This window comes from Penicillium citrinum (assembly GCF_028827155.1).
Source record: "Penicillium citrinum strain IBT 23319 chromosome Unknown utg000002l:1.0-3833315.0:1.0-3834789.0, whole genome shotgun sequence".
Classification (NCBI taxonomy): Eukaryota; Fungi; Ascomycota; class Eurotiomycetes; order Eurotiales; family Aspergillaceae; genus Penicillium; species Penicillium citrinum.
Genome location: NW_026622687.1, coordinates 3,486,912 through 3,514,257, shown reverse-complemented (window position 1 = coordinate 3,514,257; position 27,346 = coordinate 3,486,912). Strand labels below are relative to the sequence as shown.

The 27,346-nt window shown below is 44.4% G+C and overlaps 12 protein-coding genes across 12 annotated transcripts; 4 read left to right on the top strand and 8 right to left on the bottom strand.

The window, feature by feature from the left end:
- Positions 1 to 863: 863 nt before the first annotated feature.
- N7469_003130 (uncharacterized protein) lies at positions 864 to 1,680 on the bottom strand (the record flags this gene model as incomplete). Its single annotated transcript, XM_056642050.1, has 2 exons — positions 864 to 1,323; positions 1,463 to 1,680. The coding sequence occupies 2 exons, from the start codon at positions 1,678 to 1,680 to the stop codon at positions 864 to 866; spliced, it is 678 nt and encodes a 225-aa protein (XP_056504544.1).
- Positions 1,681 to 3,540: 1,860 nt separating this feature from the next.
- On the bottom strand, positions 3,541 to 3,867 carry N7469_003129 (uncharacterized protein; the record flags this gene model as incomplete). The annotated part of the gene is made up of 1 exon (XM_056642049.1): positions 3,541 to 3,867. The coding sequence occupies one exon, from the start codon at positions 3,865 to 3,867 to the stop codon at positions 3,541 to 3,543; it is 327 nt and encodes a 108-aa protein (XP_056504543.1).
- A 472-nt stretch (positions 3,868 to 4,339) lies between these two features.
- On the bottom strand, positions 4,340 to 5,050 carry N7469_003128 (uncharacterized protein; the record flags this gene model as incomplete). Its single annotated transcript, XM_056642048.1, has 1 exon — positions 4,340 to 5,050. One exon carries the CDS (start codon positions 5,048 to 5,050, stop codon positions 4,340 to 4,342), a length of 711 nt encoding a protein of 236 aa, XP_056504542.1.
- Positions 5,051 to 6,343: 1,293 nt separating this feature from the next.
- Positions 6,344 to 7,854, bottom strand: N7469_003127 (uncharacterized protein; the record flags this gene model as incomplete). Its single annotated transcript, XM_056642047.1, has 3 exons — positions 6,344 to 6,772; positions 7,569 to 7,670; positions 7,789 to 7,854. Coding segments are annotated over 3 exons (597 nt in total), but the record flags the coding sequence as incomplete, so codon positions are not given.
- Positions 7,855 to 9,060: 1,206 nt separating this feature from the next.
- N7469_003126 (T6SS phospholipase effector Tle1-like catalytic domain-containing protein) lies at positions 9,061 to 11,243 on the bottom strand (the record flags this gene model as incomplete). Its single annotated transcript, XM_056642046.1, has 2 exons — positions 9,061 to 10,409; positions 10,481 to 11,243. 2 exons carry the CDS (start codon positions 11,241 to 11,243, stop codon positions 9,061 to 9,063), a joined length of 2,112 nt encoding a protein of 703 aa, XP_056504540.1.
- A 123-nt stretch (positions 11,244 to 11,366) lies between these two features.
- On the bottom strand, positions 11,367 to 11,668 carry N7469_003125 (uncharacterized protein; the record flags this gene model as incomplete). Its single annotated transcript, XM_056642045.1, has 2 exons — positions 11,367 to 11,504; positions 11,543 to 11,668. 2 exons carry the CDS (start codon positions 11,666 to 11,668, stop codon positions 11,367 to 11,369), a joined length of 264 nt encoding a protein of 87 aa, XP_056504539.1.
- A 428-nt stretch (positions 11,669 to 12,096) lies between these two features.
- N7469_003124 (uncharacterized protein) lies at positions 12,097 to 17,714 on the bottom strand (the record flags this gene model as incomplete). Its single annotated transcript, XM_056642044.1, has 9 exons — positions 12,097 to 12,170; positions 12,228 to 12,656; positions 12,714 to 12,846; positions 12,875 to 13,065; positions 16,871 to 16,958; positions 17,008 to 17,131; positions 17,248 to 17,339; positions 17,403 to 17,602; positions 17,666 to 17,714. The coding sequence occupies 9 exons, from the start codon at positions 17,712 to 17,714 to the stop codon at positions 12,097 to 12,099; spliced, it is 1,380 nt and encodes a 459-aa protein (XP_056504538.1).
- A 1,542-nt stretch (positions 17,715 to 19,256) lies between these two features.
- N7469_003123 (alcohol dehydrogenase catalytic domain-containing protein) lies at positions 19,257 to 20,319 on the top strand (the record flags this gene model as incomplete). Its single annotated transcript, XM_056642043.1, has 2 exons — positions 19,257 to 19,280; positions 19,408 to 20,319. The coding sequence occupies 2 exons, from the start codon at positions 19,257 to 19,259 to the stop codon at positions 20,317 to 20,319; spliced, it is 936 nt and encodes a 311-aa protein (XP_056504537.1).
- A 775-nt stretch (positions 20,320 to 21,094) lies between these two features.
- Positions 21,095 to 23,036, top strand: N7469_003122 (putative acid phosphatase; the record flags this gene model as incomplete). Its single annotated transcript, XM_056642042.1, has 7 exons — positions 21,095 to 21,184; positions 21,243 to 21,255; positions 21,324 to 21,358; positions 21,413 to 21,428; positions 21,492 to 21,657; positions 21,731 to 22,065; positions 22,123 to 23,036. The coding sequence occupies 7 exons, from the start codon at positions 21,095 to 21,097 to the stop codon at positions 23,034 to 23,036; spliced, it is 1,569 nt and encodes a 522-aa protein (XP_056504536.1).
- A 169-nt stretch (positions 23,037 to 23,205) lies between these two features.
- Positions 23,206 to 24,155, bottom strand: N7469_003121 (putative short chain dehydrogenase/reductase; the record flags this gene model as incomplete). The annotated part of the gene is made up of 2 exons (XM_056642041.1): positions 23,206 to 23,680; positions 23,731 to 24,155. 2 exons carry the CDS (start codon positions 24,153 to 24,155, stop codon positions 23,206 to 23,208), a joined length of 900 nt encoding a protein of 299 aa, XP_056504535.1.
- A 325-nt stretch (positions 24,156 to 24,480) lies between these two features.
- Positions 24,481 to 24,892, top strand: N7469_003120 (uncharacterized protein; the record flags this gene model as incomplete). The annotated part of the gene is made up of 2 exons (XM_056642040.1): positions 24,481 to 24,687; positions 24,854 to 24,892. The coding sequence occupies 2 exons, from the start codon at positions 24,481 to 24,483 to the stop codon at positions 24,890 to 24,892; spliced, it is 246 nt and encodes an 81-aa protein (XP_056504534.1).
- A 98-nt stretch (positions 24,893 to 24,990) lies between these two features.
- On the top strand, positions 24,991 to 26,885 carry N7469_003119 (uncharacterized protein; the record flags this gene model as incomplete). Its single annotated transcript, XM_056642039.1, has 5 exons — positions 24,991 to 25,104; positions 25,172 to 25,260; positions 25,316 to 25,612; positions 25,672 to 26,497; positions 26,571 to 26,885. The coding sequence occupies 5 exons, from the start codon at positions 24,991 to 24,993 to the stop codon at positions 26,883 to 26,885; spliced, it is 1,641 nt and encodes a 546-aa protein (XP_056504533.1).
- Between the last annotated feature and the right edge of the window lie 461 nt (positions 26,886 to 27,346).

Here is a 27,346-nt window from a genome sequence, read left to right as displayed (position 1 = left end):
ATTGATGGTCGGGTACAACGCCAGGAATTGGAACATGTGCCACAGGTATATTTGATTGGGTTATGTCGAGTGCAGGAAATGGATTAGATGTAAGCGCTGTCTTAGTCCTTGCGAGATGTAAGAACGATGTACCGTCTGGTACTGTAGCCGTGTACACCATTTCTCGTATAAAGGGGCCACCAAGTCGCCATAGTCCCCGACGCCGGTAGGGGGAACATTGAACTTCTGTAGGTACCCACGGCGTTAGTTCATTCGGCGGAGCCGCCGAATCCATTAAGCAGCATTCGAGCTCTACCGTGGGATCCACAAATACACCTCCATTGGCATTCTGGAAAACAGCGAGTCGAATAAATCGCGCTCGTTGACGTGAAGTTCGAACAATTGTCTCAACGTCATCCCTGAAGATTTTTGTTCGTGAAGAGCCAGTGTCGTCGAGGAATGTCAATCGAGTACCGTCGTTAGATCCAGGCACGCGAAGAGATAGACTGTACTTTGGTCAAGTTAGAGCAAAATTCTGAAAAAGACAAGGTCTGTACATACACCATGATGACGTCCAAAACCAAGACCAGGGGGGGTTGAGAAAACGATTCTGAGTCCAGGTCACTTGATTGAATGCTGGTCCGGGGTCTTCTCCCTAGAATTCGATATTAGCAGCTGTTAATTTGAAAGGCTAGAAGCCCAGATGCCTCGGCTATAGTCTGGGAAAAGTGGTCTAAGTGAGCGGTACGCATAAAACTTCATATAGTCCACACTAGCGATATATGAACTGGCTCTTGATGGAGTTCAGAAAAACAATTCTTTGTGCTTAATCTAAGCACGCAAAACTCCTTATCTTATTCTCCGTAGAATAAATAAGGAGCCTTTCAAGACCTGTCACTTACTCCTTCTACCCAGATTCCTCCATATCCTTTCTCGGGACCCAGGTCCTCTTCACTCTTTGTCCTATCGAAGTGCTTATCACTAAGATCTCGGAATCTCTCCCAGCCAAATTCTTCGTAATCAGTAAGTTGGACCCCGTTCGCCCAATACGTGACACGTCCAGGAGTCCAAACCAATTCGCGAGCACGATATTTTTCCATCATAGTAGTGACGTTTCTCATCTGATCATAATCATCACCATTCTTCAATACTGCTTTCCTTATCACTTCGAGGGTTTTCAAACGCATGATCTCGTCATAAGCTAGACCTTCTGGCTCACTGGCTATGAGTTCTTGAACTTCAGCTTGGTCTTTCTCATAGTCTTTCAGCTTTTGCTCCCACCACTGCGGCATGATACCATCTTCGATCCTTTCTTTGTATCGCTTTATGTTTGCTTCCAAGTCACTACAATGGGGTAGAACTGTTAGTAGGTGGTCTTCTAATTGTGCTATAAAGATGCAGCAGAAGATGAGGCTGTAGAATGAGGAAGAATAAATAGCCACGTGGATATTCCAACGTAAAGCCGTTAAGTAAAATTACTAACTCTTCATGAATGTCATCATCTTTCCAGTCCCAGCCCTCAGGAATGTCTTCAAGCTTCTTGATGAGCCCAAGCCCCTTTTTGTTCCAGCGTTGATATGTGCTGGTGGCTACGGGGCCCGTCTTGAGTATATTCGATTCATCTTCGTGGGTACTTCTGGCCTTGCCAGATTTTTCACCGGACGGTGGAGATTCTGCGTGTCGTTTGGGTGGTCTAGGCATATTGCTGGAATTGAAGCATTTATTTTCAATAAATAAGTTTTAAAGTCGCTCGTTAGGATAAGCAGACTCTTGACGAAATGAGAAGTGTTCTAGTAAGATAAGAAATGTCTTCGTAGGATGAGAAAAGGCGCCGTTTTATGTACTACTGCAGATACTCGAGAGGGCCGACTAAATTCTCAAAGGAATTGCACCAGTTCAGACCTCGTAAAGGAATTGCGTGGGCTCGGAATTTGGAATCTCATAAAGAAAAAGTGTTGGTTCAAAGCCCAATGAAAGAAATTGGCCATTTCGCCTCGAAAGATTCTATGCATTCTTTGACTCCGAGTCGACTTTGAGTGATACCTTTTGTCTGGGTTCAAGAGAAAGAAGATGGGTTAGGATTACTACCAGACGAGGAATGTTCTCAGCCTCGGGAGGGATATCGACATAAGAAGTGACAAAGACATGATCCCTAGCTCCAATATCTACTAGTATAATCTGGATGAAGTCTCTTCAGCTATGATGACTAGTGCAAACAAAGGACTGTAATGAAACTGCTACGGTAGTTTTCGAAATCAGTCTAGTCCATTCTTTCCCTCACTTTCCCTGCCTGACAATCAAGAATTTTATGTACATTTCTGCTTACCGTTGTTAGTGCAGACGACATAGCTCCAAAACTCTCATCTTCAAAGCTTGCGCTCATTTGTGATATGATCAAGAGAAAATCTTTTCGCATATCTGAAATGGCTGAGCAGGCTGAATATATCAAACAGATTATTATCAGTATCCGCAACAATCTGCGACAATTTGGAAGCTTATGTATATCACAAATCTAAGTAGATCGAAAATGAACTGTATTATCTCTGATAATTGAAGTTTTCTGTAATTATCTATATAAGAAATATAGTCTCTATTTTGACGAAATAATTGTATTCCTATAGAATGAGTTTCAGACTATGATTGTAATTTTCAGTATCAGAAGAATTTTTATTGAATAAGATTGATCTCAAAAAATAATACAGAAATATAGTAAAGAACGAAGTTTCAATTTGCGGAATTATTATCTACATTATCTATCAGATTTTAAATTATACTATCTAATCTATATTGACAAATCTAGATATAATAAATATATTGAATTGAGATAAACAGACTGAATATTATATAGTATATCTTTTTTCCAAATAATACAATTCTATCTAGATCAGAGATATCAGATATTATCTATTTATACACAGAATAAAATTGTTTTATTGTATATCTTCTATAGTTCAACAAATACTACTATAGTATTTGAAAACTTTATAGTCTAGCAGCTTCAGTATTGCAGAAGATAGTCTAAATCCAAATATATCCTAGTTATAGACAATATCTTATTTCACCGGACTCAAAATCTTGAATAAATATACTCAGATACTGGGGTGAAGCTGGTCTATTTGCCACTGTATTTGCCGGACCTGAATCCGATTGAAGAGTTCTTTGCTGAACTGAAGAGATTCAGTAAATGTAATTGAAACTACTATGAGAAAGATCCGGAGCGAGGATTTGATAGATTTTTTGAATGGTGTATCAATATGGTCGGTGCGAAAGAAGAGAGCGCCAAAGGTAATTTCCGACATGCAGGCTTCAACATCGAAGTTTTTGATGTTTAAACTCCTGAACCTATACCAAATTACAGTGTGCCCCGAAACCGCTGCCAACAACTTTCATTCATGAACTTTTTTTCGATCCCGACTACCCAGGCACAGTACTCTGTATCAGGAATAATATCGGGCTATTCACCTTCCTGTGTATTCAATGGATACTGACTTACATCGTACATATAATACCCAAGTTAGAATGAGCACGATGGGGCTGTACTCCAAAGAACATATTTTGGGGTTACATCATGTTAATCTGACCTCCAGCTTCCAACCTGGGTTTTTTTAAGCCTTGAAAGTGCCCTTTCAAAATCCAGCCTCCCGTGAAAAAGAAGACTGGTAATGACGACACACCGGCCAACAGCCCCAGCGCCCAGCACATCGTACCCCAACCACTATGTTCACGAATGAACCCCGCAAAGAAAGGCCCTAAGATACTACCGGTCGCAAACCCTATATTAGTTAGACCGAGTGCCAGTGCCACAGCTCCTCCCTTACCGAACACATCTGGTGTCTGGTGTTCCTTGTCTCCGACAAACCTAATGACTTCTGCATATAGAGCCGGCATTGCTATAGAAACACAGACCCCTATTACTGTGAGGAGTGCACAAAGGAGAATCTTGTGTCGCATAGAAGCATTTGTCACAAATCGCAGAAGGATCGTACCTGGCATAAGCGACAGGAACGCACAGGCGGTTACGTAGCGGCAAGACCGGGGAAATTTATCCACGATGGACCCTGCGGCTGGGCTTAAGGCGTGTGGTATGATGAGTGGGAGGAAAATCAACCCCTGACCGCCTTGCTTCCACCCAAAAATTTCCTGAACAAACAGCGGAAGAACACTGTCGAATGAGGTCATGGTTATGGAGACAACTAGGCTCCCCCCAAATGGCAACAATGACACGAGGTGAGCTCAATAGGATTCCAAGTCGACCGAGCACACCTCGTGCAGGCGCTTCCTGATGCTGGCCTTGTCTAGCAGATGAGTTACTAGTGTCAGTACTTTCAAGCCTTGTTAGACGACTTATATTGCAAGCAACTCACTGTTCCATAGCATGCTGTTCCATAGTGGGTAGCCCATCCTCCAGCTTAAACCACTTCATGGCATGTCTTCTTTCGATCAATGCTAGCCGGAGAACAATATCGAGGCCAATCAGACCAAACGCAATACCGAAAACAGAGTAATATCCGGCATGTTGATACACAACACCACCAACAAGGGGCCCAGCCAATAGTCCGACACAGCAAGCCATTGTAGTGTATCCAATGGCTTTACCGACACCGTCTTTGCCTACAGTGTCGGCCACTAGCGCATTCCCAACAACCCAAACCACCGCGGATGCTGCCCCTTGAAACAATCGACCGGCGATCCAAAATCCAATATGGTCCCCGGCGCAGAGCAGAGCAGTCGCTGCGCCTAGGCCTACCAGGGCGAAAATATAAGGATATCGGCGCGATTCGAATCGATCGGCCATGTACCCGGCGATAGGGGAGGAGGCCAACAGACCAACACCGAACAATGCCAAGAGGATTGAATTCCAGTTTTGTAGACTTCCTTCCGAGATACCAACTCTTGATAATAGTGCAGTAGGGGTCACAGGCACGATCAGCCCATACAAGAAGATATCTGTGGCACTGGCGTACGAGACGACTGCGGTGACGAACCATCCCGATGATCTGAGCTCCAAAAGCCAGGGACGTGTGGGAACATGCTGCTTATTCTGGGAGCCATTCCATTCCCAAATACCCATGCTAGTGAATGGCTAGCTGAATTTATAAGTAGCGAAAGACGTCGAGTCGAATCGGTGGCGGCGTCATATAAGCTAGCCGTTCTCTCAGTTGACATGCAGAGAAATGATGTGGGCATCAATATATACGTAAATGCTGATGAGCATTTACTAGAATGATGCGGTGAAATTGCCCTCAAAGCGACTTCTTCACATGGCAGAGGCAAGTTTTCTTCTCGCTACTGCGTAGCCGCCAGGACCCGCTTTTGATGGTTCAGGTCCCCACATCTCCCGCTGAAACTTCCATGGCGAGGGATGACTCATGTAGGCTCATGCCGATCGCCCGAAAAATGTGGACCTGGGGGGGGGGGGGGCAACACCAGTTCTTATTTCTAGCCAAGTCTTCTACCATTGGCTGTTGGAAAGGACTCAGATTGACTCATTCTGGCGGCGGAGCGACCAACTTTAAATTGGCACCACGGATACCAGGCACTTAAAGAGTTTTCGCGTACAGAAGATTGGTATCGCATTGGCCTCTCTGTTTGCTACGTCGTGGATGTGACGACTACGTCTCGCAGATGCGTTTTCTATTCCTGCTCAAAGACCATTTTGGATGATCTTTTGCAAACATTTCCGCCCCAGAGTCGAATTTCGTGGCTCTTTTTTCGCTCACTTCCTACACAACGGGATGGTAATCTGCACAATCGTCCCCGTGGCTTTGCCCCAAGATGGCTCATCACTGGAGTGACGCTTCGTGGTCGACCATCCTTATTTGGCGGGGTTTTGGCGCTGCCAAAGATTCGTATCTTGGATGTGATTCTTGGAGTGATTCTCCTGTTGCAGCCAACAGCACATGCCATCTGCGATACAGATAGCTGACTACTGCGGGTCATGTCAGAGATAAACTCATGCTTTGAGGGGGCTAAGTATGGTGCCATCCCGATTTGGCCACTTAGAATGACGGTTCATCTGTTTGTGAGCCGGGCGATCGTCTTTTGGAGTGGGGTACAAAGACACAAACGAATACATACCCTAGCGGTAGGAAATATGTGTAAGAAACAATACCGCCTCAGTGCCGAGTATATACGGATTGATTCCCAGTAGGGATTAGCTTATATTAATAACACAGATTCAAGAATGGCAACACCAGTTTCGTGACACTGTAATCTTCTCTCTGGTTTTCATCAACTATTGGCTTTGAAAGACTCAAGTCTGATAATTCTCATGTATTTCCTGATATCCTGAATACAAATTAATCATGTTCGCCAAGGACGTTTCCTTGGCGAACATGTAAAATATGAAACAATTCCATCTACTCTAAAGGACATCATAAATAGGAATCGCTTTCATGACTAGCTCAGCCCATTTTCCGATGTCTTCGACGAAACGTCGAGGGATGCCTATTTTTATCCCTTTCTCGATAAAGAATTTTGGATCTTGATCTTTGTAGATCTGCTCAAGGTCGAGACCATTGTCGAGCATCATATCATATACTTGCCAAAATGCCGATTTGAGTATATCGTTTTCAATATTTGATATCTGCCACTCACTATATTTCTTTGCGGCTATATCTCTAGGACCAGGAATTTCTAATGAATTCAAGTCTATCTGTTCAACCGCAGTCTTGGGATCTGAGATATCTAATTCTTGGGCAATAGATTGAGAGGGCAAAACATTGTAAATATTGCAGAAAGAATAAGATACTCCAGTTTCAATGACTTGATCTTTTTTGCATTTATTCTTTCTCTATTTTTTTCTGTCTCTTTTGTTCTTTTCTGTACAATTTATTGTATATTGCTTCTAGTATATTTTTATAATTCTCTAGAATCCTATTTTTTTCAATATAGATTATAAAATATTTTATATAGTGAGTTTTAAATAGATAGTATTTTTTCTCTACTGAATTTATTTAACAATAAGATTTATATAGATATAACAATAAATTGCATTGCACAAAATTATAAATACTGTACTAGGTCAATTTTTTTTTCTGAAATTCATTTCTCTATATCAAACTATATATTTTGTTTATCAATTATTCTCTATATAATAGATACTTTTCTCTTTTTTATTTTTTGTCACGGCATTCCTGACAAAGGATCTGGAGGATGATGCGATGAAGCTACTGATCCTCACACTTCGAGCCCGATTCGATACCGCTTCTTCCTCGAAAAAGGCATGTGAGGAAAAGATTGAATGACTTCGCTTGTGCTATCCTGATTGCTCGAAGATTCTTCAAGAACCAGTCTCTGTATATCCTACTAAGTGATTGAATTGATCTCCTGTTCTTCTTCTTCCATTATCCTCCTACCTAGTCAACAAGTGCTAGCTTGTACTTTAGTACTGTTATATTTTTTCAGTTGGTGAACTGAGAAGAATAATGACTGTCTATATAGTTAGAACTGATCTTCAGTCTAAATTTTTTATCTTCAGAAAAGAGATCGGACTATATCAGCAGTTATTTCTTTATAACTAATTATATAATATCAATATTATTAAATCGCTTTATCAGTTTGTATTTAGTGCAATTATTTGTTGATACAATAATAATAGTATTATTAGATATTATCCGGCGACAGCAGATAGTTTTCTGTCGAAATACTTTCTCTAGCTTTTTTTTTTCAACAACAGCTGCCAAAAGATACTAAAAGCCCAAACAATATCTTTCTCAGTATCTATTAATACTTTCTTATTATTGACTATTATTTGTCATTCTATATAGTAGTAAATATAGATTAGAGATTTCTCATTATATATTTTACTCTCTTTCTATTTGTGCAACAGAAGAAATCGGAGAGAATATAGACTATATTTACTTTTGAGATCGAAACTATTTTCAAATATACAGAATCAAGATAGATTCAAGATTGACAGTATTGGATCGGAGCTGATACAGTATTTAGATATTGGCATATAATCTGGATTGTATTTCTATATTTTATATTGAATGGATTGAGATATCTGATTAATGTGATATAGACTCATTCTAAAGTAATCGGAATTCTTGGAATGTGTGTGTTAGCCTACGGGATGACCTATATTAGATTCGGAAATGGCAACGAATGTACGAATGAGATATTCGCATAAGATAAGATCTACAGAGAAAAAAGTAAATATCTTTCCCTACCAGAGTTAGCTCTGTACAGCATAAATACAGCCTTCTGTGTGATGACTGGCAGATATACAGCGATACACAAAAGACTGCGCTCCGTGCGGGACGAAAAAGGGGGAAGTAGCAATCCCATAGCCAGATCTACCAAGAAATTCTTCACCACATCTTTTCCGCCCAACTAAAAGAGCGGTGATACTAAACAGGATTAGTGTATCTCCGAATTATTTTCCGGGAATCAAATCGAAAGAGTTTGGGGTCAAACCGATTTCGAAAACTACTGTACTAGCAATTTTCTTTCATAGTATTTATGATTCTCTCAATTGGATGTTCAATTGTCCCTTCCAACTTTGGAAGAATGTACGCCTCATTGGGATAATCATATGGCAGCCCTCGAAGATGCAACAATGAAACGAACAGTGACTACCCCCAGCTTCTCTTGTATTACCCCTCCGATAATGTCGATAGTCAGATCAATCAACATTTAAAATAGCACACTTAAATCTGCCAAAGATAGTCCAATTGGGAAAGCTGGGTTAGGAAATCTGGCTCATGAATGCCGTATGAAGATATACAATGCTTTGAAAAGGGAGTGATATTATAAACCTTGTTGTTTGACTGCAAGAGCATACGTAATGTGAAAATAGCAGGACTGATCATTCCAAAGACCCGACATCCAAGAGGCTGTACAAATTATCAGAATCAATAATTCGCCATATGCACTATCACGGTAAGAAAATGCGGGAGAAGGAGGCTTGGGATCAGCGGTGAGAACACAAGAGACACGAAGGCCAGAGAGCTCACATGGATATTAAGGCCTCAGATTGACCGAATTGACATTGCTATTGCTACTGTCTGTAGTTATGAATACACATAGATACATTAGATATATTCTTACAACATTCACAAAAATTCACGCGAGTAATCAATGAACATTGTCCAAGCACATGCGCTGGGGGGCATCCTTCCCATGATCTTTCGAGGTATCAATTTCTTTCGAAAGCAGCCTGGGCACACTGGCCCCCTTCAAATCACCAGATCGAGCGGCAATATCGTATACGGTCGAATGGGATTGTTCACCCCAACCTTCACTCCCATCAGATGAAGCCTGGGTAATCGAGTCATGAAGCTTCTGTGCAACGAGGGGCTTGAGACCATATTCGGTTTTGCCATATGAATCAAAATCAAAACGCTCGGTTCGGAACCCATTGTTCACCTCGTCGTCCAGGAGATCTACATAGGAATAGGCAGGCAGGCCCGCAATGGCGAGTCGCTCATAAGAGTCCTGAACCCCGAGCTTCCACTCAGGCACGGCCTTCAAATCATCTCCAAAGCTGTACTTGTAGATATGGTTGCCTTCTTCATCCACGTCCTTCCAGCGCTTGTACTGCCAGTTAGGAGCAAGGGGCTTGTACAAGGTGTGCTGTTTGCTATCCGACTTGTGTAATTCTTTCATCCGCTCCACTCTGTAGTTGACGACAGGATGGATGTATTCGAAAGTCTTACCAGCATACTTGCCATTGTCATTTCGAGTGCCATAATATCCAGGAGTGCGCCACTTCTTGCCATTCAGATGGTAGAAAAGAGTGTAGCTGTTGATCAATATGCCTTCTCCCCATCCGTAGCGACGAATGCCCTTGTATTCAGGAGGTTCCAGCATTCTTGTGGGGTGGATAATGTTCTTGGCAGCTTTGTACACCCATTCTTTGAATGATTCCCTCTTGAAAGCGTTCACAGAGGCTTCCCATTGCTCGTATTTCTGGTTAAGCTTTTTGAGTCGCTCCTCACGGGCTCTCATAGCTTGCATGACAAAACGCTCATCAATAGAGACATGAGCCTTGATTTGATCCAGCATCCATGAGTAGGTAATGTTAGACATTTCCTCCATATCACCAACGTTATTCAAGGTACCAGGGTCACCTCCACCGATATTCGTGTGGTAACCGGGGAACCAGACCTGTTTCAGCTCGGATTGACATTTCAGTCGCTCTTGAGCTTTCATTAGTCGTCTAGTGGCCTTGTTCCACACTCTCGCGACTTGATTGACGTTTCTAGCGGCAGCGTTCACTTGAGCATCCGTGGCCTGCCCCCCTGCCTTCAGATCTATAGCCGCTTGTAAGGCCTCGGCGTATTTCTTCTCGGCTTCACTCTCCTCCTTTTTTCTGCTTTCAACCATTTCCGGCGTAGCTGGCTTGTTTGGCAGATACCAAACTGAAGGAGAAAAGCATTGGCGGTGTTCATCCAGGGCTAAAGCATGGAAAGCGTGTTTGATGTCTTGAACAAGATCAGTCTCATGGTTCTATTTCGATTATAGAGTGGAGAAGACAAGCATGATGAATACTTACTCGGTGAAAGCCCAACATTGTGCCAGCCATCCTTTCCCGTAGATGGCAGTTTGAAGCCCAATACCTGCGGCATGCCTATAGCACCAACAGTGTCAAAGACACCCACAACCTTGACCTCTCTTGATCCTTCCTGTGCCCAATCGCCTTGCGGAGCATGTTCATAAAGGAATGTTCGGTCACCCTCTTTACCAGCACCTTGGTGTTCATCGGCCTTACCGAACATCCAGTCAAACCACGCATCACTTCTATCAAAGCGCTTCCCATGCTTGACCTTTTTGTATTGACGCCAGAGATTGGGGAAGTTATTCAGCTCAGATTTACGACAGATGCCAATGTCCGAAATCAAGCCTGCGATGGATCGAGCCGTATACGCGCCGCGTGAGAAACCAAAACACATAATCTCATCACCGGGGTGATAGTTCAATACACAGAAGTTGTAAGCTTCGATGACATTTTGCTCGAGACCCTCGCCAAATGCCCCCTCGACAATATCTTGCAGTATACTTGGGCTTGTCCCGACTCCAGAATCATACCAGACGATTTGTTGCCATTGACTGCCATCCTCATCCGTACCGATGTGATTCAACGACCGGCACAGACGGGTAACATTCGATGGGACGTTCTTCTCGCCAGATGTAGCAGATTGCCAGGTGCCATCACAGCAAATAATGATGCGCTTGCGAATTGGGGCGCGTTGCGCGTCCTTTCTGTGGCGGAGAACGTAGTTCTCTCCCGGGATGTTCTCAGTATCTGTAGAATCCATAATGGGCGAATGTGTTCGCAAGAAGCTAGTGGTGCAGAATAAAGCAAACAAAACAGGCTAGGGAAGATTATATGAAGCAAAGATTTCTCGGCCAAGGGGACGGGACAGAAAGCACTCCATTTTTCAGGCGTGCGCAAGTCCTCGATGGAGCTGAGTGAACAGCACCTTTGTATGGGGTGCCGCCGTGTTGGTAACATGCAAGAGAGCCACCTGAGCAACCATCGCCTTGAACTCTCCACTTGGCAAGCCATCATCACGAACCTAGGGGGCGAGGATGAAGTTAGCATGGAATATCCAACCAACCAGCGGTGTGCAACATTGGGCCCCTTGACGCTAAGATACTCAGCTGCTCCACTTGTGGATGCATCTTCAAGATCCAGCTCGGCTCGCATCGCCAGTGGGGGTGTCACTTGGCCAATAATCATGGAGCGATTGACGATGTTACGAACGATAGAGTTCCTCACTGGTGTACAGAGCAGGTGGCCCTACGGCACAATGAGTCCACTTCGAGCAAACGCGATTGGAACACCCTGCACATTTGCATGAACTTGTGTAACCCCATAAGTCCAAGTTCATGCAGGCGTGTTAGAATCGAGCAATCATTGCTCTGCACTGACATAATGACACCGCCCATGTAGAGGCTTATTAGATCATAGGTACGGGATGTATGTAGGGGAGCGCGGAGAATCCTTGAAATTATATCCCCACTGATAGTCACTCTCTTCTCATTGATTAATTCCAAACTCCATATTCGAGTCCAATAAGACCCATTCACCACATTAACATTAAGCGCTCAGAATTGAACAGTTTCAAGTAATCTCAATGAACGAAAATTTAAGAAGAGCCGGCTCCATCATGCTTTAATTGCTTCTGCGGTGCGCTTCTGTAATTTCGATCCGAGTTCTTTGTCAACGCGACTGAAGAGATCTGCGCCACCGTTAGCCCCGTATTAAAATCCCCAATACTTTCGAGAGGGGATCATACCATACACAGCCTTACGCAGCTCCGGATACTTGACATCTTTGACGGTGGAGACAAGGTTATCAATGAGTCGGTTCTGGTGAACGGGTTCTCGACCAATAACCTCCCACAATGCCCGGGGCTGAACGAAGACTTTGTCAGTGATCTCACTGGTATAGGCTAAAACCTTTCCAGCCCGCTTTTCGTGGTCGGTATGTGGGCTTAGTTGGGCTGCACTTAATCCTTTAACATCCTGATAGAACTTTGTTGGCTGGAGTGATGAGCTCACATAATTTGGATCTCCACCGTAGTTGCCGTCGAACCGCATTAATCCATCTCGTTGGAATGGACAATAAACTTCAGATTTAGCCGAATTTGTAGGAAGCTGTTGATAGTCCACCCCAAGACGGTAACGAGCTGCGTCTGGATATGCGAAAAGTCGTGCTTGTAGCACTGCATCTAGATTTAGTCCACGGAATATGACTACACAACTCATCCACGCCAACTCACCTGGATCGGCGGAAGCAGCAAAGCCCGGAACCATTGTTGATGGCGAGAAAGCAGCCTGCTCGATATCGGAGAAATAATTTTGTGGTTGTTCAGTCAGTCCCAGGAACGTAAATTTCGAAGACCCGAATGAAATCTCACGTTACGATTCATGGTAAGATGACCGATTTTTTGCAAAGGAAAGTCTTTGTGTGCCCAACTTTGGTCATATCGAAAATATTCCATTCATATCCCTCGGCCTCATCAGGGCTCATTAGCTGAACAAAGACATCCCACTTAGGATAATCTTCCCTTTCAATAGCTTCAAACATATCCTGAATCATACAGTAGTTTTCGAAATCAGTTTGACCCCAAACTCTTTTTGTTTGGTTCCCGGAAAATAAGCATCTCATTCATGTATTTGTTGCTACTCCCGAATCTAATATGGGTTATCCTATAAACTAACATAGGTATTCCAAGGATTCTGATTACTTTAGAATGAGTCCATATCACTTCAATCATATATCTCAATCTATTGAACATGAAGTATGGGAACATAATTCGGATTCTATGCCAATGCCTGGGTACTGTATCAGCCCCGATCCAATACTGTCAGTCTTGAGCCCATCTTTGACCTCAAGAGTAAATGTGGTCTATATTCTCTCCAATTTCTTCTGTTATATGAGTGGGAAGAGGTAAAGGCGTATGGTGAGGAATCTCCAATCTGTATCCACTACCGTATAGAGTGGCGAGTGACAGTCAATAATCGGGAAGTATCAATGGACATTGAGAAAGATACTGTTTTGGCTTACAGTGTCTTCTGGTAATTTTCATTAGAAAAAAAAGCTAGAGTAGGTGTTTTAACAGAAAACTGTCTACTATTAATGGGTGATATCTGATAATACTGTTATTATAATATTAATAAATGATCGCACTAAACATAAACTGACAAAACGATTTGACAATACTAATATTATTTAGTCGGCTATTGGCAAACAATCTCTGACATAGTCCGATCTTTTCTCTAAAGATGAGAAACTTACTTTGAAGACCAGTTTCAACTATATAGACAATCATCATTCTTCTCAGTCTACCAACCGGAAAGAAAAGAGAAGAGGGAAATCATCCGTCACACAGAGAATAATCAGTGAGCAAGATACACAGCTTGATATGGAGGAATATACTTCGGGGGAGAGGCCGATCTGGCACAACATTTATAATTTGGTACGATGTGACTCATTGATATATCCATATTGGCCTCAATGTTGAATGGATCCAATGGGGAAAAAATATTATTCACTTAAAGCTCATAATATAAAATATCTTATAACCTATGTTGAAAAAGGTGGGGTTCCAGAGGGTCATAAGGATGTTCCAGAAGTGGTATGCGATGAATTATATAGGGAAGAGCAAGAGAGACAGGAGAGACAGAGGAAAGACAAGTGTAAAGGAGGTCAAGTTATTGGGACTGGAGTACTATATTTTTTCTGCAATATTTTCAATGTTATGTTCTCTATCTAATAAGCTTCGAAATCAAGCTCAATTTGTGTTCACAGAAGAAACGTCTACTGTACTCCGTATTTAGGAATCATTGCTTAACCCCAGAGGGCGAGTATCTTCGCGTCAGACTTGAGCGAACATGAAAATTCCGATCATTTCATATACTGATTGATCTCTTTTCCCCACACTCATTCTCTAATAACGACCTGAAACCATCATTTTTCATAAAGTGAATTATAGCCCACCGCCCCATGTCCCGCCATCGGTGATCCACGAACGATTAAGGGTTGTGCAATCCGAATGCTTCCGGGCCCCTCCTGTAACACCCCTCTGGCCTAATATGGCTAGTATTTCTGCCCCTGGATGATTGGAAAGAGTTCTGACCAATAAAATGAAAGGGAAAAGGGAAAGCCCAACTTGAAGTTCAATCTTCTTCCATCATGTTTGATTCCGCCCGCTATCTACTACTATTGTAGTAAGTACAGTACCGATAGTATGCAGGGGGGAAAATAAAATTTCACCTGCCTACACCTGGGCAGTTCAAAAAGTTTCAATGAAGAACACATACCTGACCTGCGCCAGCAACAATTCAAAGTCATTATCACTCAACCGTGACTGGTATCCATGACAAGCCAGCTGCAGCACACGAGCAAAAGTGCCATTGTCAGCTCTTTTTTCTGTTTCACGGGTGCTGACCAAGTTCGGTAAACAGCAAGAATCTTGGGGGCTCATCTCCAACCCCCACAGTTCCGCCCCTAACACACTAACACACTAACACACTAACACACTAACACACTAACACACTAACACACTAACACACTAACACACGCTAAAGATCCCTGAGATGGACCCCTTCTCATTTAATTTCCGGCTCTTTGGTCGCTCTCTTTTATTTCCCCCCTCCATCCCAAAAAACAAAACCCGCATGTAATGACAACCACATATCCGCCCACTACAATAAGAGGCACTGAAGTGACCTATCTGCCTCTAACCACACCATTTGAGGCCCCGGATGCATGTTCCAGCTATTTTCTCGGTGTCGGATCTGAAAAGGACCACGAGTATACCACCTCTTTGAAGTATTTGGAGGCATGGAACGTTGCTTATCAGAATTATGTCAACACAACTGCTGGTTGCTTTCCCTCTGAAGTAGCATCTTCCGCAAAGGCCGCCCACGATGCTTCAGTTACCCAATACATAAGTTTACTCGCGCACAATGATGCAGTGCCGACTATACGGCTTGGACCGTTCTCTTGTTTGGGGGGCTGGACTTCAGTTTATTCAACTCTGGAAGGCGAGTCTGCTGCAATGACTGCCTGCTGTCCCACGTAAGTCCGGATTGTTTTCGCAGGGAAAAATATATCAATCCGTTCTTTTCTCTTATTTTGACCTCTCCTTAGCTAACAACAACTTCATCTTCAGTGGATACGTGGCAAGTATTGACTACTCTGGTACTCAAAGAGCAGAAATCACTTGCATGTCGTCATTTTATGTTACCACGAGCAGAGTGATCACATATGCTGAAAATTCCTCCCCGATAAATTTAATCACTAGTGGCACAGAGACAATCGCTGGCACTCCTACATTCTCTCTCCACACAGCTGACTACACATCTATGTCAGTAGAAGCATCACCTATGAGAGGGTACAACTTGCATGTTGCAAGCGCTACTCAATCATCTGAGAATTCAGTTCAACACGAAAGTGGGCTCAGCACGGGAGCTAAGGCAGGTATTGGAGTCGGAGTTGGCGTGGGTGTCCTTCTCATTATCGGTGCTTTGATATTCTTTCTCAGAAGACGCCGGCGAGGTCCCTCTAATTCAGAACCCAAAACCGAAAAGGTGCAAGTTCCAGAGGCTACTACGATTGCGGAATTGCGTGGTGAATCTCGCCCACCTGTTCATGAGCTTCATAATCGAACAGATCAACCTGAACTAGTGGGCTCATATAACCCGACGAATGAGTTGGCGGGAACACATGAATGGCCTCCGCAAGAGCTGGACGCTTCTGGAGATCGACCTGTACGACATGGTTCGCAATCTTCTAAATGATTGTTGAGCATTCAGCGGGTATTATACATTAGGACACAAGAGAATTTGTGATTTGAAAATTATCGATAGTCGTGCTACTACGGGTAGTACTAGTAACTTGGATGATGTTACCTTGGTTTATTCCCATTGTGAACCAAGGCGGAATATCAGTTTCATACCTAGGTAGTAATTCAAGTTTCATCTCTATCCTTGGAAGATTTGGCCACAAACTTTGACCACACCTAGGTAGCAGTTGCCGACGACTAGTATTTCAGAAGGAAATTCTTGATCAAGATCAATTGATCTTCACTGCTTTGCGAGAGTTCGGAAGCCAGCTCCAAAGGGTACTTCGACAGATCGATAAAATGAATTATTTGATCACGTTGGTCGGAGTAGGCGAAAAGAGTTTCCCGATCTCATTCTGCTGGCGCGCAGCACCCATGTTCAGCTAATCCGTGCAAATTACAGCATGAACAGTACTGAGGACGTATTGTAAAATACATTGACTATTGTAGAAAGCGGTCTGAACCAACAAGCCTAAAATAATATCAAATCAGAACTCGCAAACTAAGGAATTATTATCCAGGAATCAAATCGTAAGAGTTTAGGGTCAAACTGATTTCGAAAACTACTGTATGATCGGGATTCTCACCGGAGACCTTGATGGCCTCTTCGCAGGAGAAGTTTCGAATTCCCTGTCGTGTTTTCAGATGGATTTTTGCATAGTTGAATGAACCATCCTAAAATCGAGTTGGTGAAGGTAATTTCAAACCTAGTATTTTGACCTACGGCTTTGGTAAACTTATACGTATGCCCACTGTAAGCGTTCATATGGCGAACGGACTCAGGCGTACTTCTATCGGTGAAAAGAATCATAAGTTGATGGATACCTTCGGGATTACCAACGTGAAAACTAGAATTTGTTAGATAGTGGAGATCATCGTGGAAATATGGCATATATGTACTCCCAAAACTGCAATTGAAATCAGAATCATTTATTCAAAATACACTATCAATGAATGATCTTACCATGTTAGGGTCGGGGGATGTGTTTGCGGGTTCCGTTTATGGGAACGATTCATCGATGGAAATTTAATCGGATCACGAATAAAAAACACAGGCTAACAGACATGAAATTTTCATTAGAAATAATCCTAAACTCCCCAAACGCCTTGCAAACATACCGTATTGTTGAATACCCAATCGAGGTTTCCTTCGTCTGTGAAAAGTTTCATTACCCATCCATGCACATCTCGAGATGTATCAGCGGACCCTGACTCCTGACCGACAGTTGACACACGCTGGAGAACCGGCGTCCTTTTACCAGCCTTACTCAAGAAGCTGGCGGAGGTAAAGTGGGAGCAATTACGACTAGCTTCAAACTCTCCAAAGCAGCTTATAGTTCATTAATCCGAGATTGCTTTTGAACCGAGGAATGACGACTTACCCGACGGCTTTTGCATGAACTTCTCTTTCAAGTTCAGTGGCGTTAACATCTTAAAATTTTACTAAGACGGAAGCTTTTAGGTAGAATGACATGCACACCGTTCGGGAATTCTCTCACGGGAGAAATGGGCTAAAGTCTCGATGACCTGAGTGTCCTGTAGCAAGCCGAGACTGCCGCCTCAATTGCCGCGCAGCAGAACAGAAGTTTTACTGCTTGCGAAAGGGCAACCTAGACAAAGTCAGCATTGTAGATCCCACATATTTCAATGACGGGAGAGAAGGCCCGTACCTTCTGCCAAAGTGTAGTATTTATCACTGGCCATGATGCCAATGATGGGAAAGCAATGGTTGTTTCGATATTGGTAGTAGAATTATTTGCCGAAGATGAAGGTCAGGGACACCCCGAGATCCTGAATAGGTCCGATCCATCTCATTCATCTCACTGAACAATCTATCAATTGCATTATAATGTCAGTCCCAGGGTCCTCGCAACATTACGCTTTTATTACGCTGACATTCATTGAAACTCTGTCCAGTCATCTAAACTATGCTCTTTGTAGTACCACTAATTGCAGTTACTTACCAAGTATGCGAGCCTTTCTTCAAATTCGGACAATAAAGAAATGGAAGATTGCAATACACAACATGGCGCTGGTTACATATGCAAAAGCTAAGGTTGTGGAGGACAGGTATCCCACCGAGGAGCGTATGCTAAATCCCTTGAAGACTACTACGTTTTCCAGAATTAAAATCAGAAATGAACATTATTAAATTGTTTTTTAGCCCCCTCAGCCCGCTGGAATGGAGCTTCATGTTTCGCGTAGCAGTGATTTAGAAGGCAATGCAAACTCCTCATGATGAAGTCAGAGTTAGGACAAAAAGCCGAATGCCGCCTACAGCAATGCCCACAAGACAGATGTACGTCTTCCAAGGCTGGTTATACGCGGGCTCCAAGTCTACAGTAGTACCGACTCAGTGCGGGCTAGCTGATGACTTTGTATCCCTCTCTATATCAAGTCATTCATGCCAGACCTGGACTGCATAAAATGATAGCCGGAAACCGAGGGTCTGAGCAATCATTTTATGCTCTTTACTGACTCGTCCTCTAGCTTGGCGGGCCTTTTTTGAACTAAATGGGTTCGACCCCGCAATTTATATTCTTTAGATGTGCACATTTCGGGGAATCAGTAGTCACCCGAGGTTAACGAAAGGGCCATATTGTACATGACAGCAGCCCCTGTCGAATAACCGAACTTCTCTCAATCGATCATATTACAACATGTACAGCATAATGCCTATGCTAAAATATATACCGGATCCCTTATGCTTGCTCTAGAAACATAACAGAATGCGTGATCACAATGATCTTCCTAGGTCGTGGTTCAGTTTCAAAACATTGGCATTAAGCCACAGCGGGGTAATGCTACAGCAAAAATGCTTCAGAAAATGCATTAAAAGCTGCTATCTTCCCTGCAGCTCAAGACCTTCAATTTTGCTTTCTGTCTGAGCATTAGGCAAGAAACTGAAATAAGTCTCGTATATCTCACTTTTTGATTATTAGAATTGTCAGTAGTGCCCGCGAAATGGCCACAATGAAAGCCGCAATCTGCAAGGAAGTAAGAGTCCGATTTTAACTCAAAGACTGGGCCATGCTCTTCCTAATCCCCTCATATTAAGGCCTGGGAAGGGCAGTGGTTGAGTCAGGAGATATTTGAATAATCGGGTTGCTAATGATCTTCCTAGATCGGGAAGCCGGTCGTGATTGAAGAGATCCCGATCCCGATCCCGAAGGGACGGGAACTCCTTGTCCGAGTACAGGCTGTTTCACTTTGCCATTCAGATGTGTCCATTGTGGATGGAATTGTTCCCAATCTTCCCCTTCCTCTGATTATTGGCCACGAAGCCATATCCGTGGTGGAATCTTTAGGTCCGAACGCTGCCTCATTTGGATTCAAGGTAGGAGACAGGGTCGGCGCTCCATTATGGCATGGGATGTGTTTAGAATGCATAGATTGTCGTGAACAAGCTCCAGAGTTTTGCCCCAAGAGAAAGATGAAAGGCGTGACAACCAGCGGATATTTTGCCGAATACGCCCTGGTCGACCCAGCAAGTGCCGTGCATGTCCCGAATATAGACCTGCCATTACCAGGGCATCTAGCTCCAATCTTCTGCGCAGGAATAACAGTATGGGATGCACTGAGAAGAGCTAGGCTGGAGCCAAATGATACAGTAGCAATCGTCGGTGTCGGCGGCTTGGGTACATTAGCTGCCCAGTACGCAAAGGGGATGGGCGCCAAAGTCATCGCCCTCGACGTTCATGATGAACAACTACAAGACCTTGAATGCAATGGTCATGCAGACGAGATTATCAATACTGCGTTGGCTGGCCCAGAAAATACTCCAGCCAGACTCTCGGAACTGAATAAGGGACGACTGGCCGATGTAGTCGTGGTCACATCCGGCGCCGTCCCTGCCTATAACACTGGACTCAGCATAGTCAGAGCTGAAGGCCGGTTGTTGGCGGTCGGAATACCTAAAGAAGAGTGGCCCGTCAATATTACTACTTTAACCATGCGCAGCATCAAGTATGATGATCCGAGACTTCTGTCCCCACATAGCTTTTTCATTGGCGTTGCTAATTTGACCCCAGTTTGATCGGTTCGAAAGTTTCCGGACAAAAGGCCAGCAAGGATTGTCTTGATTTTTCTCTTCGTAAAGGAATATTCCCCAAAATTCATTACAAAAAATTCCAATTGGAGGATATCAACGAAATGATGGACTTGATGAGGGCAGGAAAGGTCCATTATGGGAGAATGGTTGTCCAGTTTTTCTAATATGTGGAATTTCATGTTTGAAGCTCGGAAGACTATTTTTAGTGTTAAAGGCATCAAGGAAGACTTGGTAAATCATTCAATGTCTATATTCTGAATGATTATACCATTTACCAGGAAGACGCTATCCGTTCAAGTCACTCTAGTATTGATCTACATGTGCCCAACAGAACCCGGACTCATATGGTATAATTTGCCAGGCACTGCGCAGTAGGGACTCGCCTAGCTTCAGTTGAATACATCAATGAAACTTGAAGAAAATAAGTGCAGGACTTTGAATGTTTCGTCTTAGTCAATACTACCCGTGATATTTAACTACATCCATCCTAATGGTCTTTATAATTGCAACCGCCAGCATAAAATCCCCCAAACTTGAATATTTTGCCTCCATCTATTATTGAGCAAGGATTTAAGTTGATCTATATAACTCAGCACTAGCATAATAATACTAATCAGCTTCAAGAATGTAATTTGTATACTTTATATACTCTAGTTTCTAGAATGCCCCCACTCCCCCACGCTTTTGTCTCACCGCCCGGCCGTGATTCATCCTCGGCCCGGCCAAGCTGTGCTTCATCTTCGACTCATCGCCCAAAAGCATGACGACTCTGACCCCCCGAAAGCCCTACTCCCCGGAGGAGCTGGAGCAGCTTTATCCAAAGGGGTTGAAGTTACAATTGGTACAAGTCGTAAGTTTCAAGAAACTCTCCCAGCTATTTCCGTCATCCCCGAGCTAACCCCGGCCAGTTCCTTCGTCATGGTATGATCCAGACTCCGTCGAATATGCAGGTTGACCGTTAAAACGATTGGAGAATTAACATAGAACAGGAGAACGCACACCGGTCTCCTCCCGCTTCCAAAATGTACGTTCCAATTAAGTTCTCATGCCGTAACGACCTTGCTGATGATCTATGTAGACAGGCCTAGCCCCATGTACTACCGCCTTGACCCTAGCTATTAAGTTATCTTTCCAGCTGACACTTCTCCGATGATAAGATTGGCCATATTGTGGGGTTGCGCGACGTATGGTCCAGATGGCTGCCAGTAACCAGGAGCTCTCATCATGGAATGGATTTCAATGGCGCCGGAAAATGGAGTCCTTCGGCGATAGAGACCAATCGATCGTCGCAGTAGGCGCTGGTAATGAGATTGAAGGAATATGGTCAGTAATGCTGGACGGTAGCTCTATCGCGCTCACCAAGGCCAATGTAATGCTAACACGCTCCATGGAATAGCCAGCACGGAGAACTCACCGATAAAGGTCGCGAAACCACATATGCGTTAGGCCAGCGATTGCGCCATCTCTATGTGGATCAGCTTGGGTTTATGCCAGAGATCAAGACCGACAGCGAAGATATGTACTTACGAGCGACGCCGATCCCCCGCGCCCTCGAATCCCTGCAACAGGCGTTCTGGGGTATGTACCCGACCCATGCGCGCACCCTGGACTTCCCACCGCCTGTGATTGTTGCCCGCTCTGTCTCCGAGGAAACACTCTTCCCCAATGAAGGAAATTGCCGAAGATTTCGTCAGCTAGCTCGGCTGTTTGCTGACCGTGCGGCCTCACGATGTAAGTGTTCTGCATGTCTTCGTGGTAACTGCCGATCATAGCTCATGCTTGCAAAAGGGAATGACTCCGAGCAAATGGATTATCTCAATAAGCTTTGGTCTAAATATATGCCTGAAGCTTCGCCTAAGGTTGCAGTAGATGCACACCCTCGTCTTTCCGGTATCATGGACACCATCAACGCAACTGACGCTCATGGACCGGCGACTAAGCTACCTTCCGAGTTCTACGATAAGAAGGGCCGCGCGGTACTCGACCGCATTGCAGTCGAAGAATGGTTTGCTGGCTACAACGAGAGCAACGAGTACCGCAAGCTTGGAATTGGTGCGCTCATGGGAGACGTAGTGGACCGCATGATCAGTACTGCCATTGATGGAGGCTGGCGCAGCGAGACCTCTGCTTCTGGATCTAATGACCCCGAATCTGGAAAATCAATCAAATTCGCCATGAGTGGATGCCACGACACAACCCTTGCTGCAATCTTGTCGAGCGTGGGCGGCTTCAAGGATGGGTCCTGGCCGCCTTTTACTTCTTCTATCGCAGTTGAGCTCTTCTCGCAAGTTCCTGACAATAGAGCGGACGCCGGATCCATGCTGGAGGAATTCTCTAACCCTCGAGTTACCAAGAAGCCCGGCGTTCTTTCATCCATTTTTGGTAACAAACCCGCAGCTCAGCCTTTGGCTCCATCTGAAACCGCACGCGCGCCCCTTGAATCATTCCCCGAGGAGACTCGCGAGTCCCTGCGCAAGCATTACGTTCGTATTCGCTTCAACGATGAGCCTGTTCGAATCCCTGGCTGCGCCTCTAAAGCCGAGAACCACCTTCCAGGCGACGAGACCTTCTGCACCCTGGACGCCTTCAAAGCCATCGTCGATAAGTTCACACCTAAGAACTGGCAAGATGAGTGCATGCAGAATTTGGGCGCGGGCTTGCACGGCCCCAATGATCAAGAACGTATTCCGGCCGGATACTAGATGTTTCTTATCTTCTGCTTCTTTCTGTCATTTGTTTCCTTTTACTCCTACCTTACCTATTCCTTTTTGGCCTTGAAGATGTTGCAGATAAATTGGGTATGGGTACAGGCATAATCTAGGCCATATAAATATTATGAAGACATTAGAGCATCGGCGCTTTCAAACACTTCTACCGATTCTTAGCCTTTTCCTCCTCTTCTTTTTTCAACGCCATCAACTTCTTCGAGGAGATCATCATCAGCATACTTCGAGGAAGGATATCAAACGAAAGTCCCTGCAACCAATGCCAAAAATATGCCCAGACGATAACACGACCACATCCAACACGATTCAGTCCAGCACTCGCCAAGGTGCGTCCATCAGGAACAAAAAGTCCAGCTTCAATATCAAACCCAGCAGTCTTCACTTGACCAACTCGCAATCCCAAAATCTCAACCTTCCTCCTCTCTGCTTTACACTCAGCCTCAAGCGCCTTTGTAAAAGAATCCACAAAGCCCTTCGTCGCAGCATAGATACTAATATACGGCATCCCAACCGCCGATATAGAAGAGACATTCAAAACCACACCCCCATCACCAGTTTCCAACAAAGGCAACAAAACTCTCGTAATTTGAGCCATAAACCCTGCATTCATCGCAATCGTTCTATCAACCTCTTCAAATAGATAGTCACTCAAGACAGTATATGGCCTCACCTCCCCCCCCCAACATTATTCACGAGAACGGCTAATTTCCCACCCTCAACTGCAAGAATAGCCCGTACTTCCTCGGATATCCCATCCACATCCGCAGTCAATCCAACCACATCTCGAACAATGATCGACACTTTGCGCGTGGGGAATTGCGCAGATAGTGCACCGGCGCGTCGGGCGAGTTTCTCCCTGTTTCGTCCGTGTAAGAGGACATTGAAACCGCGGGCACAAAGCTCTTCGCAGAATCCTAGACCAATTCCATCACTTGCACCGGTCACGAGGGCCCAATTGGTTTTCGTACGATTGTACTTGTTTAACGAGGATCGGAGCAGGAAGGTTGTTGCTGATCGGGTGAATTTGAAAGTCGTGTAGGCTATGGTGGCTAGTCCAATGTAACTTAGTGGCTTCTGCCAATCTGAGATGTCCATTTTGAGTGGAGGCGATTGAAATACCGGGAGTTGTGGTGCGTGTTACTCAGTTGATAGGGGGATAGCGGAGTAGAGAATGCGATCCGATCGATGAGATCATTGATCAGCTATGTATGATCAGCGCGTCTTTGCCCTATTTGGGGTGGTAAATCAGTTCAGCGCCTGATCGTGCAGTGTGAATATTGATATTGAATTATATTGAATGTGAGATATTCAGATAGCTTGAATAGAAAACTGAAAGTTGCTATTTACTTCATTTCATTTTTATATACCGCGCATCATCGGCGATTGATTGGGCCGAAGAGTTGGGGTCGGGCCGGTTGACATGCCGAACGCCGACTTTTGGAGACCCGAGATGACCGGATGGAGGTATAAGCATTGGCATTTGGTGAGAGAGGCAGTTGCACTTGCACTTGCCAGTGCTGATGGCAAAATACGAATATATGCTTCTGGCCAATGGTATCTTCTTGAATACCAGATTACAGAGTCGCACCGTCAATTGGGGACCGTGAAGGTCAGCAACGCCATTCAGGTACCTTGAGGGCTGGAATCGCCAACCATACAGAACCCTCCATTTATCAGCATATTGGAGCAGGACTACGTTCATTGGACTGGTAATGTCTCCACTCTAACCCTATCAACCTTGGAGGTTCTGTATGAGTATACGTATCGCATAGGAAATACTACTAAAGAGATAGAACGATGAGGAACTTGGAGGTGATGGCTGGGAGGGATAAAAAGAGTAGCTCCCAAGGTGTCTGCGTAGAGAGTTTCAAATTTTGTTGTACTTTTGTTTTTTTCTTGTAACTTTCCAAGCCTCAAGAGCTCGAACAGAATGGTCATTGATTCGGGTCGTGAGAATCTGGCGTACCATGTCCAGGTCCCTAGCCAGGAGGCTGAGAAGCCCAAGACTCGCCAAATACCAGTCACTCTGCTTTCTGGTTTTCTGGTAAGTTCTGGATCAATCGTTCAGCTCATAGTTCAATCAGCATGCTGACTTGTTGGCTCTTCAATAGGGAAGCGGAAAGACCACTCTTCTAAAGCACATCCTTGGATCACCAGACCATGGGATGCGTATTGCTGTTATTGTCAACGATATGAGCCAGTGAGTATTGCAGGGCTGCTGCTAGGATGCGCGATACTTATCATATCTTGATTAGACTCAACATCGATGCTGCGCTTATAAAAAACCACAAGGTTTCCCAAACAACGGAGAAGCTTATCCAGATGCAAAACGGCTGCATCTGTTGCACTCTTCGAGGTGACCTGCTAGCCGAGTTGGCTCATTTGACAAAGCAAAACGAGATCGAATATGTGGTAATTGAGAGCACTGGAATTAGTGAACCAATGCAGGTTGCCGAGACTTTCACAGCAGAGTTTAGCTCTGCCATGCTTGATGCCGAGGATCAAATTAGTGCCGAAAACGACGAGGAGGCTAAGAAGATCTTGAATGAGATGTAAGAGCCCCCTTCCCTTCCTCGCCATATGTAAGTAGTCTAACATATCATCATGATAGTGTCGAACTGGGAGGTTTGCACACCATGGCCCGCCTCGACACCACAGTGACCGTCATTGATGCTTTCAATCTCCTCTCCAATTTCGACACGACGGAATTCCTCTCTGACCGATACGGCCAAGATGCGATCGTCCCTGAAGACGAACGAACTATTTCAGATCTGATGGTTGATCAGATCGAATTCGCCGATGTGTTGATAATCAATAAGGTTGAAACCATCGATCAAGCCCAGCGCGAGAAGATTGTACAGCTTCTCAAACTGCTAAACCCCGATGCAAAGGTCCTAGAATCAAGTTACTCCAAGGTTGACGTCCGGGAAATCATTGCCACTGGGAAATTTGACTTTATCCGGGCAGCCTCCGGGGCCGGCTGGCTGCGCAGTTTGCATGAGATGACGATGCAAAATACTAGCAATGGTGAACGCTTGGCACCTAAGCCGGAAACTCTGGAATATGGAATTAATAACTTTGTCTATTCGGCAAGACGACCCTTCCATCCTCGCAAACTCTTTGCCTTGCTCCATGACAAGTTCATTCTGCTCCAAAACAATGAATTGGAAGATGATGAGGAAGACGAAGAAGAGGAAGATGAGGACGCAGAAATGAAAGAGGCTAGCGAAGAGGATTCCGACGACGAATCAGAGGGTGAAGTAGAAGACTTCGATCAGCCAGATCCAAAAGACATCCTTGAAAACAAGCGTAATCATGCCGCATTTGGCCCTGTGCTTCGATCCAAAGGATTCTTTTGGCTTGCAACGCGGGCTTTCCAGTTCGGCGAGTGGAGCCAAGCAGGCGGGATGCTAACGGTTGGCTGTGGGGGGGCCCTGGTTCGCAGAAGTGCCAGATGATGCATGGCCCGAAGACCATGATGTGCGACAATCAATTAAGAATGATTTTCAGGGACCCTGGGGTGATCGACGCCAAGAGCTTGTGTTTATTGGTGAAGGTGTGGATGAGACGGAACTCACAGCCATTCTGGATGAATGTTTGCTTGATGATGAAGAGATGAAGCAATGGGAGAAGATCATGAAGAACAAAAGACTCAGTCACAAGGCGAAGTCCAAGAAATTGGCGGGAATGTGGGAAGATGGATGGGAGGAATGGCCCGAGTTGGAGATAGAAGAAGTTGAGGAAGCGGAAGTGCAAGCGGGGAGACCAAAGCACCGTGCGAGCAACTTCATGCAGCATTCTCAGCACACTCATCACGCCCATTAGAATATTCTTTTTTTTCAGACATAAAAAGTGATTTCAATAAATGGAGTACATTTTACAATTTCAATATATAATCTAGTCATATATGCATATAAATATGTAATTCAACAAAGGTGATATTCATAGTGGCTTATCGATAGCGACTCCGCCTTTGGGGAAGTTCCAAGCTGCTCCAACTTTGACTTCTTCAACTTCTCTTCCTTTTTCTTTCTTCTCTCTTTACTTCTCTTCGCTTCACAAATATTGAATCTCTGATCATTGGATCACTGGTCGCTGTCAGAAGTTCCTCTTGAGTCGAACATGCAGGTGTAAAGACCCTTGCTCCCTCAAATATCATCAACTCCACCTCCAGCACTTCCATCACCACCACCACCACACATCCCAGTCCGGCCTAAAAGCGGATGCACATTTCGATCTTGACTGGTTCGTTTGATCATTGATTGTCGTTCGTGGCTCCTCGTAAG